At 41.4% G+C, this 15,239-nt stretch overlaps 1 protein-coding gene across 1 annotated transcript in view; it reads left to right on the plus strand.

Moving 5' to 3' along the window:
* Window positions 1–1,435, plus strand: part of LOC126320863 (cholinesterase 1-like) — a 119,088-nt gene extending 117,653 nt beyond the window's left edge. Inside the window, exon 11 of the mRNA XM_049994127.1 lies at window positions 904–1,435. Coding sequence (XP_049850084.1) covers window positions 904–1,072 — 169 coding nt within the window. The 3' untranslated portion in view covers window positions 1,073–1,435. The remainder of the gene's footprint in view (window positions 1–903) is intronic.
* The last annotated feature ends 13,804 nt before the right edge of the window (window positions 1,436–15,239 follow it).

Here is a 15,239-nt window from a genome sequence, read left to right on the forward strand (position 1 = left end):
TCATGTATCTTACTAGTTACCGAACTTTGTCCAATATGGCACTGCCGAGAAGTAAAATTTCTTTGCCGTTGACAACATACAACTTCTGTATGGGTATTCTCCAGAAAGAATGTCATAAACCGTCAACAACCGAAAACACTTATCGTGCTGTTAAACTCTTCTAAGTCACAAGTAGCTGTTGTACTAAACGCATAATGTTTCGTTTCCTTCATCGAATGTAGCTGAGTGCTCCTATCCCATACTTATTTTTGTGAAAGTCAGCGATATGGTCTCTCTGTAGTGGTATGAGTCATTTAGTACTATACAAATCGTTTCTTCTCAGTATTTATCACTAACAGTATCTCCGTGATAAAATCTGCCTTATCCTCAACTTTTCCCACCAGACGCCAATGCCTTGCGTACTTATTAAAAGTCTGGGTCATGACTTATACATCGATTGTCGTCCGTGTTTGTATGCTCAATGCCATACTTTCTGTTACCGAATTATTCCATGTTCATTAACTTTAGACAGCTGGTAATCTGGCACTCACAAACGCCTCCGTCCAAACGAGAGAAATGAAATGGCACTGGTGAAGCCAAACGATGTTGTATGTAACCCACTACCCTGTATTTTTTCATATGGATTCTTGCTGTGATTGACATAAAACGTGTAATTAACTGTTTAGACTTCAGTTCTAAAAAATAGCCTACGTGTTCCTGTATTTGTGTGAATATTATCCTTCACACTGGCGCTCATGAACATCAATACATCATCTCAATCAGTTACAACAGTTAATTACCCTATGAGCTATACTAGTAGTGTTTGAGTAAATGGGAAGTCCACACACTCCTACTTCAGTCAATGTGTGACAAATGTCAAGCTAATAGCTTTTTTAGGTGACAAAAGTTGTGCTTCTGTTACAGAGATCCGACGCCTATTACGACAATGCAGCTGCCAACGACGTGGAAGCCGTACACGGAGTCAGACCAGTACTACCTGGACATCAACACTGATCTCAAGTTGGACAGCTCACTTCACGAGGAGCGCATGGATTTCTGGCACCAAGTGCTTCCACCTCTCCGTCATATATAGTATTTACAAATACAGGAAAACTGCAAGGCACATTTTTGACTAGCAGTATTTGAATGTTGATGCTCACGTTAATACGGCAGCAACCACGAAAGAATTTCAACTAATAACAAAATAACACTTTTTGTTTGCATTGTGTTATAGCCGTAATCACGAATACATCCTTGCTGTTTTGTACAGAGCAATTTGCTTTGTATTCTTATTTTACTCCCACAGTTTCAAAGCAATACTGGTTTGGTCACTGTCTTGTTGTCAGGTGCTGCACTATGTATTTCCTGGTGTAATTAGACATTTATTTTGTGTAAATATCGAGAAAGTTTCTTTGTAAAGCCTTAAAAATTAAAATAAAAAATCTGTTCAAACAAATGTTTCTAATACATGATTACAAAAGTTTATCTTGAAGTGAATCTGTCACATGAATATTTCACTCTATAGTTGGAAGTGGGGCGAAACGAAATTGAATCCGACACGGATATTCGAACACAGATACGTGCTTTTCTAGAGCAGTGTTCTCCATGTGAACACACGTGACGCTCCAGCTCACAGATTCGGTTGATCAGTGATCCTACTCTGCTTTCCCGCATCGTGTAAACTTTTATGGACTAACACTGATGGTAAAGTTTTTTTTTGGGGGGGGGGGGGGGGCAAGAATGGCTTAGTTATAGCAAAGATGCTTGTATCAAGTAGGAACGACCTATCGACGACTATATGTACAAAATTGAGGTCATAAGCTACATCCCAATATACAGCCATTTTTCATTTGTTGGGAAGCTTCACCGACTTCGTTGATTTAATTCAAAGAACAGCATTCAAAGTCAATGCATGTACTAAGAAAATTGCAACAGCAAGCATGCTGTTTCCAATTGCTAATGACGACCCCATTAAGGCCTGTTGAAGATTTGAGGTTATAAACCATAGAGCGCTGGTTCAAGTACTTGGAGAGCAGAAACTGAACATCTCTTTTTTGAATACAGCCATTGAAGCTCGAAAACTTATTTTCAACCAGAACTGAATTTTTTTTTCCTTTAGTGCCCGGAGGTGATGCGTTTCGTCCCTAAGCAACTAAATTGGCACTACCTAATTTGTTTGAATATCGCTCAGTGTGTTAACAAACCTCTAGTACTTACTTCGTATGACAATGTTGTTATCTAGCATCAACTTCGTTCACTGAAATTTGCAGGATTATAAAAATTCTAAACAACGAAAGCTCAAACGCTGCTGATGCAAATTCACAGTTCTGAAAAGTTCTTCAAACTTATTAAGTTATGTCCTTGGAAAAAAATATATCACTGTAACAGGAATTTTATCCACTTGTATTAAAATATGCGATTGTTAAACTGCTCTATAAGAAACCTCACAAAGAAGATTATAGTAATTATCTTCAAATTTCGTTACTGACGTCTCTTTCTGAAATGCTAGAAAAATTAGTGAACTCAGAAGTAGTCTCACATTCTAGTAGAAACAATTTACTTAGCAGATCACTGTTCGGATTCCAGAAGGATGACTCGACTGAGAATGGTTCAAATGGCTCTGAGCACTATGTGACTTAACATCTGAGGTCATCAGTCCCCTAGAACTTAGAACTACTTAAACCTAACTAACCTACAGACATCACACACACCCTTGCCCGCGGCAGGATTCGAACCTGCGACCGTAGCAGTCGCGCGGTTCCGGACTGAAGCGCCTAGAACCGCTCGGCCACCGCGGCCGGTACGACTGAGAATGCTATAGATACATTCACGCAGCAAGTAACAATAAAACTTCACCAGTTGGTATTGATGTCTTTACATACAAGTGGTTTGAATCATACTTAACAAACACAATGCAAAAGTAGTACTGTGACCATCTTCAATTAGGGGATTCCTGCCATCAGCTTAGCTTACCGACGAGGCATTCTTTGCCAGAACTGGCACTGCATCCCATGGAGGCCACTTTGAACGTCTGTTGTGACGTCGATGCGGTGCAGCTCTGTACTGCGTTCTGGAACCATTTGCTGTCCTTGCTCGCACACTGTCCATTTACGTACACATATTTATAGGACCTTTTATCCTCAATGCCCACCTAGGAATCCTTCCCTGGAGTTTGGTGGTTTTATTAATGTTTACTCTGTATAGAAGCTGTAGTTACTGCAAATCTGGAAGACCTAACTTGATATGGCAATAATGAAGAATCTGGAGAAAACTTAACAAGGAGTGAAATATGCTAGTAACCTGAGACTTCTAGGGCGAGTGCTGCGGTTGCTGTTCATCTGGAAATAATTCGTATCATTATTTGTAACCATGATTTAGTTAACTGATGGTTCGATAATGCCGCCACATGCTGCCTTTAGAGCTGACATTATTATGTTATCCTTGCTGTCTGACGGTATTTTGCATGTCTTATTTATCTTGGCCTTCCCCCCTCCCCCCAATAAACAATGGTCGCGAACTTGCCGTCGGTGGAATGGTTTGCGTGTCTCAGCGACAGAGACAGCTGTACCATAGGTGCAACAATGGAGGGGTAGCTGTTGAGAGGCCATACAAACGTATGGTTGCTGAAGAAGGGCAACAGCCTTTTCAGCAGTTTCAGGGCCAACAGTCTCTATGATTGACTGATCTGTGACCTGGCCTTTTAACGTCAACTAAACAGCTGTGCTGTGCTGGAACTGCGAACTTCTGAGAGCAAGAGAAAACAACAGCCGTAATCCTTCCCGAGGGCTGCAGCTCTGCAGTAAGGTTAAATGATGGTGGTATCCTTTTGGGTAATATTCGGATATTTGTGCGGGACTACTCAAGAGGATGTCGTCATTAGGAGAAACAAAACCGGCGTTCTAAGGAAGGAAGTGTAGTACGATGTGTTCGTAAATCGGGCATTTGGTTCACAAGACTTAATAAGGAAAATGGATTAGCTATTATTTGCTGTGGGAATTAGTGAATTTCGGTGGCAGGAGGACCAGGAGTTCTAGTCAGATGAATACAGACTTAAAAATACAAAGTCATGAATAAGAAAATCTACTATGAATAGCTTAGTGAACTCATTCTCGTAGCGAAGACTTGCCACAGCAGTACAGGTTCATACGCCTACTAGTTCCGCAGATGATAAAGAGTTTGAAGAAATGTGTGATGAAATTTAAAATATATTCAGATACTTAAAGGACATGAAAATCTAACTGTGACAGGGGAATGGAATTCGACAGTATTACAAGCTTAAATGCGTACTAGCTTCGCAGACAACAAGGAAGCTGAAGAAAGGTACAATGAGATAAAGGAAATTATTCAGATAGTACAAGGGTATGAAGATCTAATTGTGATAGGACACTCGAATTCGATAGTCGGAAAAGGAAGAGAAGGAAAAATAGTGGGTGATTCTAGACTGGGGGGAAGGAATGGAAGAGGAAACCGCCTGGAAGAATTAAGCACAGAACATAATTTAACCATCGCTAACACTTGGAATGAGAATCATGAAAGAAGGCTGTATACGTGGAAGAGACCTGGCGACACCAAAACTTCCAGAATGATATTATAATGGTAAGACGGAGATTAAGGACGCAGATTTTAAATTGTAGGACATTTTCACGGGCAGATGTGCACTCTGACCACAATTTATTGGTTGTCAACTGTAGATTAGAACTGTAAAAACTGCAAAAAGGTAGACTGTGCTGCTGGTCCCGGCGGAGGTTTGAGTCCTCCCTCTTGCATGGGTGTGTGTGTTTGTCCTCCCATAAGATTTTACACACATTTGAACTTTTTTTTGCAAAAAGGTAGGAAATTAAGGATATGGGACGAGGATAAGTCCAAAGAACCCTAACTTCTTGAGAGTTTCATAGGGAGTATTAGGGAAGTATTGACTTGAAAAGGGGAACGGAATACATTAGAAAACGAATGGGTAGCTTTGAGAGATGAAATAGTGAAGGCAGCGGGGATCAAATAAGAAAAAGACAAGACCTGGTAGAAATCCTTGGATGAGACAAGGGATACTGAATTCACTTGATAAGTGGAGAAAGTATAAAAATGCAGTAAATGAATCAGGTGAAAGGGAATACAAACGTCTAAAAATGAGACTGAGTAAACTGGAATGGCTAGAGGACAAAATGTAAGGATTTACAATCAGATTCCACTCGTGGAAAAATATATACAGCCTGCAGGAAAATTAAAGAGACTTTTGGGGGAAAGACAAGCAGCTATATGAATATCAAGATCTCAGATGGGAAACCATTCTTGGCAAAGAAGGGAAAGCTGAAAGGCTGAAAAAAATGTAGAGGGTCTGTACAAGGGAAATTAACTTACTGGCAGTATTTTAGAAATGGAAGAGGACATAAATGTAGATGACATGGGAGACATGATACTGCGAATATTATTTGACACAAAGATCAACTAGGCCCCTGGAGAAGACGACATCACATCAGAACTACTGATTGCCTTGGAAGAGTCAGCCTGTGACAAAGCTATACCATCTGCTGTGCAAGATACGTGAGGCAGACGAAATACCCCAAGACTTCAAGAATAATGTAGTAATTTCTATTCCAAAGAAAGCAGTTGTTGATCAGGTCTGAAAATTACAGAACTATCAATTTAGTAAGTCATGGTTGCAAAATACTAACGCGAGTTCTTCACAGAAGAATGGAAAAATTGGTAGAAGTTGACCTCAGGGAAGACGCGTTTGGATTTAAAGAAATGTGCGAACACGCGACGCAATACTGATCCCACAACTTTTCTTACAAGGGAAGCTCCCCATCGCACCTCCCATAGATTTTGTGGCAAAATGGCTCAGTGGACGGCCCGTCACAAATTGAACACAAATCAAGCACGAAAAAAGGAAGAAAGTGTAGTGAACTGTTAAAAAAAAAGAGGAAACACAGGAACTGTGAACGGTCCAAGTTCAACATATGAAACATCGAGCTAGCATCAACACCTATAGCGTCGTGGTTCTGTAGTCACGGTGTTGGACTGCGAAGTGAGGGATCTGTATTCACATCTCATTCGTGCGTCATTTCATTTTTTTTCTCAAAATTATGAACTGTCCGTCAGGTCACTGACTTGACTGGTTTCCTTCTGTGGTCTTAGCAATTGTTAGTACACATTGGTTACAGAATATGGTTCATGTGGTAAGAATGTATTACCATCGCAAACATATGTCTAGAATGGTGAGAGCAGGCGATATGTCGCATAGACCGCTCACAGCCGGCCGGAGTGGCCGTGCGGTTCTTGGTGCTGCAGTCTGGAACCGAGCGAGCGCTACGGTCGCAGGTTCGAATCCTGCCTAGGGAATGGATGCGTGTGATGTCCTTAGGTTAGTTAGGTTTAATTAGTTCTAAGGTCTAGGGGACTGATGACCTCAGAAGTTAAGTCGGATAGTGCTCAGAGCCATTTGAACCAAGACCGCTCACAGAAATGAAAACAACAAACGAACGGGTGTGAACTATGCTGCAACAATAGAATTCAAGAGCCAAAATTTCCTAAACGTAGTGCAAGAGTCATAAGATGTGGTGTATAAGAAATAGGAGGCACGTGCTTCTGAAGGTTCCTTCTTTACACCTGGCTGTTGCAAATCTATAAGCTTAGACTGTTCACGCTCTCGATTTTGCTTCCTTTTTTCACATGCAGTACACCTCCTCTCTGTTTTCATGCTTGATCTCCGTTCGTTTTCGACAGGCTATCGACTGGGCCACCTTACTACTAAATCTGAGGGAGATGTGATGGGGAGTTTCCCTTATTGGAAGATAGGTTAAGGAAAGGCGAACCTACATTTCCAGCATATTAGAGGGAGTTTTTGACAACGTTGAGAAATACTCTCTTTGAAATTCTCAACGTAGCAGGGACAAAATACAGGGAGTGAAAGACTATTTACAATTTCAACGTCACTTATAAGAGTCGAGGGACATGAAAGGGAGTGGGACAATGTTGTATCCTACCCCCAATGTTACTCAGTCTATGAATTGAGCAAGCAGTAAAGGAAATCAAAGACAAATTTGGAGAAGGAATTAACTTTCAACAAGAAGGAACCTTGATGTTTGCCGATGACATTGTAATTCTATCAGAGACAGCAAAAGACTTGGAAGAGCAGCTGAACGGAACGGAGAGTGTCATAAAAGCAGGATAGAAGATGAACAGCAACAAAAGCCACACAAGCATAATGGAATGTAGCCGAATTAAATCAGGTAATGCTGAGGGAATCTGATTAGGAAACAAGACACTTGAATCAGTAGGTAAGTTGTACTATTTGGAAAATAAAATAACTGATCATGGCCGAAATAGAGTGGATACAAAATGTAGACTGGCTATGGCAAGAAAAGCGTTTCTGAAGAAGAGAAGTTTGCTAACATTGAATGTAGATTTAAGTGTTAGGAAGTCTTTTATGTAAGGTATTTGCTTGGAGTGTAGGCATGTATGAAAGTGAAACATTGACGATAAACAGTTTAAACAAGAAGAGAATAGAAGCTTTTGAAATGTGGCGTTACATAAGAATGGTGAAGGTTAGATGGGTAGAACACGTAATTAATGAGGAAACACTAAATAGAATTGGTGAGACAAGGAATTTGTTGCTCACCTTGACTAAGGAGAGGATCGGTTGATGGGACACACTCTGAAATATCAAGAGGTCGCCAATTTAGAGTTGGAGGTAAGTGTGAGGTAAGTGTGAGGTAAGTGTGGGGGGTAATCATTGAAGAGGAAGACTAAGGGATGAAGACAGTAAGAAGATTCATAAGGATGTAGTTTGCATTTGTTACTCGTAAATGAAGAGGTATGCACAGGATAGAGTAGCATGGAGAGCTGTATCAAATCAGACTTTGGACTGAAGACCACTGCAACAACATATATCATGCATAAATTTTGACGCAGGGCTGGCACGGAGTTTTCCCTCACGGACTTCAAAAATTCTGCGGTAATACCGTGTATTCCAGGTGCCTTGTTTTGACTTAGGTCTTTATGTGCTCTCCTAGTATCTTATCTTCCATCTCAGTTTCACCTACTTCTTCTTCACTTTCTACAGCTCAGTTCTCATTTTATTGCGTATGTACAGCCTTTCATTCCTCCAGCAAGCCTCTTCTTGCATAGTTGGTACTAGCTTGTCACCCGATCTGCAGGATATGCGTATTCACAAGTAAGCTTCAATGCCAGAAATATACTATATTGGTCACTTTGTTCACAAGAGAACACCAGTTCTTGCATAATTTTACCACAGGATGTAGCAGTAGATGTAGGTTAACTTATCGGTGAGAGTACCTGCTACATTCGGTTTGACTTCCTGTACAAAATCAATTAGTACCTTTTGGCACAGTATTGTATTATTAGTTACAGCAAATAACAAGGAGTGTTGTTTGAAAGCGGACGTGTCGACCCGAAACCGGTAACCACCCTAGCAAAGATTGTGTATTCATGCAACTGAGACAGACAAACTAAAACATTATCAGATTTACTTAATAAAGTATGGCTGTGCGCGCGACGTAGGCTCCACCACTAGGCAGGTCTGCTGTCTCGCCATGCTGCTACATTTACTTGATTTAAGTCACGATATGCTTTTGGCTTAGAACGCTATTCCACAGGTGATTCACCTGCAGGATATATTATCTTTGATTCATGTTTCTGAAGGAGTAGCTCCTCAGATCAAGTGTTCAAATGGTTCAAATCTCCCTGAGCACTATAGGACTTAACTTCTGAGGCCATCAGTCGCCTAGATCTGAGAACTACTTGAACCTAACTCACCTAAGGACATCACAAACATCCATGCCCGAGGCAGGATTCGAACTTGCGACCGTAGCGGTCGCTCGGTTCCAGACTGCAGCGCCTAGAAACGCACGGCCTCTCCGGCCGGCGCACCGCCACCCACTACATATCATCTTAGCGTTATACTTTCATCTCCAAGGTAACTGCTGTTGCAGTTTATCGCTGAATTCATTTTTCGCCGGTAGTCAAAGGTCTTACCAATCTTCTACACAGTGGAGTTGTGCTTAATTTCAAATTGCATGTTAGAACGGAGAACCATTAGCTTTCACTACATCGCAAAACAGTCCCAGTTCAAAAACATTGTATCAAGTAAATTCTCATATTAGAGAATTGCCTTCGGCACACGTAAAGTTAACGTAATTGCCGTCCCGAGAAATCACTTCTTTAACAACATCATCATCTACATCCATATTCCGGCAAGCCACCTGACGGTCTGTGGCGGACGATACTTTGAGTACCTCTATCGGTTCTCCCCTCTATTCCAGTCTCGTATTGTTCGTGGAAAGAAAGATTGTCGGTATGCCTCTGTGTGGGCTCTAATCTCTCTGATTGTATCCTCATGGTCTCTTCGCGAGATATACGTAGGAGGGAGCAATATACTGTTTGACTCCTCGGAGAAGGTATGTTCTGGAAACTTCAACAAAAGCCCGTACCGAGCTACTGAGCGCCTCTCCTGCAGAGTCTTCCACTGGAGTTTATCTATCATATCCGTAACGTTTTCGCGATTACTAAATGATCCTGTAACGAAACGAGCTACTCTCCGTTGGATCTCCTCTATCTCTTCTATCAACTCTATCTGGTACGGATCCCACACTGGTGAGCAATATTCAAGCATTGGGCGAACAAGTGTACTGTAACATACTTCCTTTGTTTTCGGGTTGCATTTCCTTAGGATTATTGCACTGAATCTCAGTCTGGCATCTGCTTTACCGACGATCAACTTCATATGATCATTCCATTTTAAATCACTCCTAAAGCCTACTCCCAGATAATTTATGGAATTAGCTGCTTCCAGTTGCTAGCCTGCTACATTGTAGCAAATTGATAAAGGATCTTACTTTCTATTTATTCGTAGCACATTACACTTGCCTACATTGAGATTCAATTGCCATTCCCTGCAACATGTATCAATTCGCTGCAGATCATCCTGCATTTCAATACAATTTTCAATTGTTACAATCTCTCGATATGCTACAGCATCATCCGTAAAAGTCCTCAGTGAACTTCCGATGTTATCCACAAGGTCATTTATGTATATTGTGAATAGCAACGGTCCTACGACACTCCCCTGTGGCATACCTGAAATCACTCTTACTTCAGAAGACTTCTCTCCATTGAGAATGACATGCTGCGTTCTGTTATCTAGGTTCAATCCAATCGCACAATTGGTCTGACACTCCATGTGCTCTTACTTTGTTCATTAAACGACTGTGGGGAACTGTATCGAACTCCTTGCGGAAGTCAAGAAACACTGCATCTACCTGGGAGCCGTGTCTATGGCCTTCTGAGTCTCGTGGACGAATAGCGCGAGCTGGATTTCACACGATCGTCTTTTTCGAAACCCATCCTGATTCCTACAGAGTTCAGTTTCATAAGGAGATGTTCCGGCGTACAAATCCGTTTTTCCCTGTCCACTAAACTTCTGATTACACCTCTTTTTTGTTGTGGGTGATGACTGGAGTTCTTATTTAAGTATCTATCAGTATGTGTGCTCTTCCAAAACACTTTATATTTTAGACTGCCATCGGTCTGTTTCATGACTAACACACGGAGAAACGAAATAGCCTGGTCTTTTTCCACTTCAATGGTAAAGTAAATTTTAGGGTTCATGCTATTAAGATAGTCAAAAAATTCGGAACATCTGGATAAGGAACTGAATCATCTGAAACAGGCCTTCGAAAAGGATGGTACACAGCAATCGAGGAACACCGTGTCTTTACCTTTCATTAGTAAGGGTACAGATCGAATCGGCAAAATTTTGCTGAAACGTAAAGTGAAACCGGTATTCAGACCTACCAGAAAAATAGGACAAGTACTTCGTTCTGTTAAAGATAGAAGGCGACCATTATCATCTAGCGGTGTGTATAAAATTCAGTGTACTTGTGGCAAGGTCTACATTGGTACTACGAAAAAAAGTGTGAATACGAGGATAAAGGAGCATAAAGTCTTTGCCGACTAGGAAAAATAGATAAATCGGCCGTTACGGAACATGCACTTCAGGCTGGTGACCATGTAGTTAAGTTTCCTGAAACTAAAGTTTTAAGTGCTACCACGAACTATTATCCACGACTGTATAGGGAGGCTATTGAAATTTATAAACATGAAGAAAATTTTAATAGAAAAGAAGAGGCCTTGAAATTAAGCGAGATATGGACAGTGGCGTTACAGAGTCGATAAGTGATTTTTATCTATGACGGACAATTATCGATAGTTACATTTTATCTTTGACTAGTTTTCTCTCTGCTACCATTTGCAAGCTAGACCATGCCCACTTTCCTCCGACTCGTCAGTCGGCAGGACTCAGCAGGACCAGCCATACTCCTGAGGATGTCCAACGTAATACTGGACGAAACGTTGGGAATAGAAGAATTCCATGGACCACGTCCATATTACCCGGAATAATTATCAACAACAACGTAGAGGTCAATAGGAACAGAACATAAACTTAGATTTGACAAGAACGGGGAAGGAAATGATCTGCGCCCTTCCCGGGGGAATCCTACAGCGATTAGCTTAAGTGATTGAAGGAAGTTATGTAGAAATCTGTCAACATGTATTGGTTTTAACACCATTGCTTCAGGATACGAGTCCATTACTGTCTTGATACTGAACCACGGAAAAAGACAAATATCGTCTTTTCCGTCTATTTTGGTTGCGTTGGTTCTCTCGTGGACAGCATATTGACGAAGGACAGGTGTCCCAATTAAGGTACGTGTATCAAATTTATTTCCTTCTAGATCGCATAAGAGATTTAGTTGCTTATTATTTGCCAATGATTATTCACGCTTTGATTACCATATATCTTATCGTGACAATAACGAAAAGTTACTGAGGAATGTATCCGACTGGGAAATCCGTAACCTTTTCTTCATGTTTCATCAGGCATCGGTCCTATGTTTGGATCTTACGTACTCTGAGAGCTGTTATTATCTTGTCGCATGTCCATTAAGACAAACAACACTCTTCGCAGATAACGAGTTTCTTAATGTCTGAACTGTAAGTAAATATCTGTTTTGAAAGAAATCATTATTTCTTTGCTTTTCTATTTTCCTAACAGTTTCTTGTAACTAAGAAGTGATGACAAACACACAGAAAGCATGTATGCTGTAAATTTAGGGAACCGCAACCAGTACAACTAAAAATATGTTCTTTACTCTTTCTTGTATTTTGATTAAAAACCGGCAATGCAAATCACTTATTCTAACCTTTCACATAGTTTCATTATAAAGTATTTTAAACCGTCTTCCGCAGACGGCAGCTGTTCCAGCAGTAAATTTGATTATTCATAAGTTATACTATCCTAAACAAAACACTTCGTGCCTGATACCAAGCCAAATGATACTTCTGATACACAAATAAATTAGTATGACATTAATAATAATAATTATAAAACTTTTGATAACTGACGAGGTGAAAAGATTCCACCGATCTGTCATTAACAAAAGGAAGAAAACGTTTCCTCTGTAATATTCTTTCCTTTCGTGTACGCTTGTATTTTGGTCTCCAGCTGTTTTTTTTTTCCTTTTAGTTTCGTTTCATTGTCGCTCTGTCTTACCATGCTAGTCATGTCAGGTAAAATCTTTATGTAGCGTAAGTGCTGCTGAAGGACCTAGCTACAGATTATATTTTAACTTTATTTCATCTTAGTGGTACTTGTAAAAAGAAATTGATCATCAGTACACTTATCATAATGCTGTCGTACAACGTATTTATAATGAAAGTATAAAGCTAACTTGAATCCGTGCATTATAACAAAGGCGCGCTGAAATACATCCTCAAACGCGATGTAGTCTTCGAGGGCCAAGTTAATATGCGGCGTGCTCACTGGCGTTGATCACAACTAGTGATTACTCATGACTCCAGCCACTAACAAACTCTACGTATGCGCAGACGCACTTTAACGATTCGCAAACTTGCTATAAGGGTGAGTCACCTAACGTTAGCACTGGATATATTTCGTAAACCACATCAAATACTGACGAACCCATTCCACAGACAGAGCGTGAGGAGAGGGGCTAATGTAATTGTTTAATACAAACCATACAAAAATGCACGGAAGTATGTTTTTTAACACAAACCTACGTTTTTAAATGGAACCCCGTTAGTTTTTTTAGCACATCTGAACATATAAACAAATGCGTAATCAGTGCCGTTTGTTGCATTGTAAAATGTTAATTACATCCAGAGGTATTGTAACCTAAAGTTGACGCTTGAAACCTCCGACGTTCAGCTGCGTGTTCTAACAAACACGGACCACAGTCGGCGAGCAGCATCTGCAGGGACATGTTAACGATGACGACCGTGTTTACGAGTGTGGCTGTAGTGCACTGTTGTGGTTTGGTCTAGCTGTCGCAGTGTCCGCATGTAGTGCTTGCTGCTATTGTTATTCTGCATTCGTCTCCGCACGCAGACCAACTATAGTACACCGTGTTACCAGACGTCTGTGATAGTGTAGTGTTGTAGGAACTGTGACTATGGTGTATTCGAACTCTGAAAAGGCGGAGATGATACTCATCTATGGCGAGTGTCGACGAAACGCAGCTGAAGCCTGCAGGGTGTATGCAGAACGGTACCCGGACAGAGAGCATCCAACGTGCTGCACATTGCAAAACATCTACCGCCAACTGTATGCAACAGGTATGGTCGTAGCACGCAAACGGGTCCGTAACAGGTCCGTCACAAGAGAAGCGGGCGCAGTTGGTGTGTTAGCTGCTGTTGCCATGAACCCAGACATGAGTACACGGGACATTGCGAGAGCCAGTGGACTGAGTCAAAGTAGTGTCATGCGCATACTGCATCGTCACCGCATTGACCCGTTTCATGTGTCGCTACATCAGCAGTTACATGGTGATGACTTTAATCATAGAGTGCAATTCTGTCAATGGGCATTAACAGAGAATGCGTTGCAGTTCTACCTCTTTACCGATGAAGCGGGTTTCACAAACCACGGGGCAGTGAATCTACGGAACATGCATTACTGGTCTGTAGACAACCCTCGCTGGCTCAGACAGGTAGAGCGACAGCGACCGTGGACTGTAAATGTATGGTGCGGAATCATTGGCGACCACCTCATTGGTCCTCAATTCATTGCAGGGACCGAAACAGCTACAACATACATCGCGCTTCTACAGAATGATCTGCCCACGTTGCTCGAAAATGTCCCAATGGAAACGCGTCGACGTATGTGGTATCAGCATGATGGTGCACCTGCACATTCCGCAATTAACACTAGGCTGACCCTTGATAGGATGTTCGACGGGCGTCTCATAGGACGTGGAGGACGCATAAATTGGCCAGCCCGTTCTCCTGATCTTGCACCTCTGGACTTCTTTCTGTGGGGTACGTTAAAGGAGCATGTGTACCGTGATGTGCCTACAACCCCAGAGGATTTGAAACAACGCATTGTGGCAGCCTGCGGCGACATTACACCAGATGTACTGTGGCGTGTACGACTTTCATTACGCCAGAGATTGCAATTGTGTGCAGCAAATGACGGCCACCACATTGAACATCTATTGGCCTGACATGACATGTCGGGACACACTCTATTCCACTCCGTAATTGAAAACGGAAACCACATGTGTACTTGTACCTCACCTCTCACGGTAGTATACATGTGTGTCTGTGAAAAAGGCCAATAAAATGGTGTTAGCATGTGGACGTAATGTGCTGTTCCAGTCTCGTCTGTACCTAAGGTCCATCACCGTTCTCTTTGGATCCCTACGTAATTCGGTGCTCTCCGATACACAAGATCGAACAGCGGAGGAGTGGTACTCAAGCGTCAACTTTAGGTTACAATATCTCCGGATGTAAATTAACATTATACAATGCAACAAACGGCACTGATTACGCATTTGTTTATATGTTCAGATGTGCTAAAAAACTAACGGGGTTCCATTTAAAAACGTAGTTTTGTGTTAAAAGACATACTTCCGTGCATTTTTTTATGGTTTGTATTAACCAGTTACACTAGCCCCTATCCTCACGTTCGGTCTGTGGAATCGGTTCGTCAGTATTCGGTGTGGTTTACGAAATATATCCAGTGGTAACGTTAGGTGACTCACCCTGTGTATTGGAAGTCTGTGGACACAGGAAATGACAGCAATAAACACAAATATACACTCTAAAGCAATCAGTGAGCGTAGCATGCTCACATTCTTATTAACAGTCGTTGTCCAGCATTTAATTCATGAGTGATATATCTGTATCTGTCTGGTATTAACAATAATCGATTAGTCGATCTACAT

Source organism: Schistocerca gregaria, chromosome 2 (assembly GCF_023897955.1).
Source record: "Schistocerca gregaria isolate iqSchGreg1 chromosome 2, iqSchGreg1.2, whole genome shotgun sequence".
Classification (NCBI taxonomy): domain Eukaryota; kingdom Metazoa; phylum Arthropoda; class Insecta; order Orthoptera; family Acrididae; genus Schistocerca; species Schistocerca gregaria.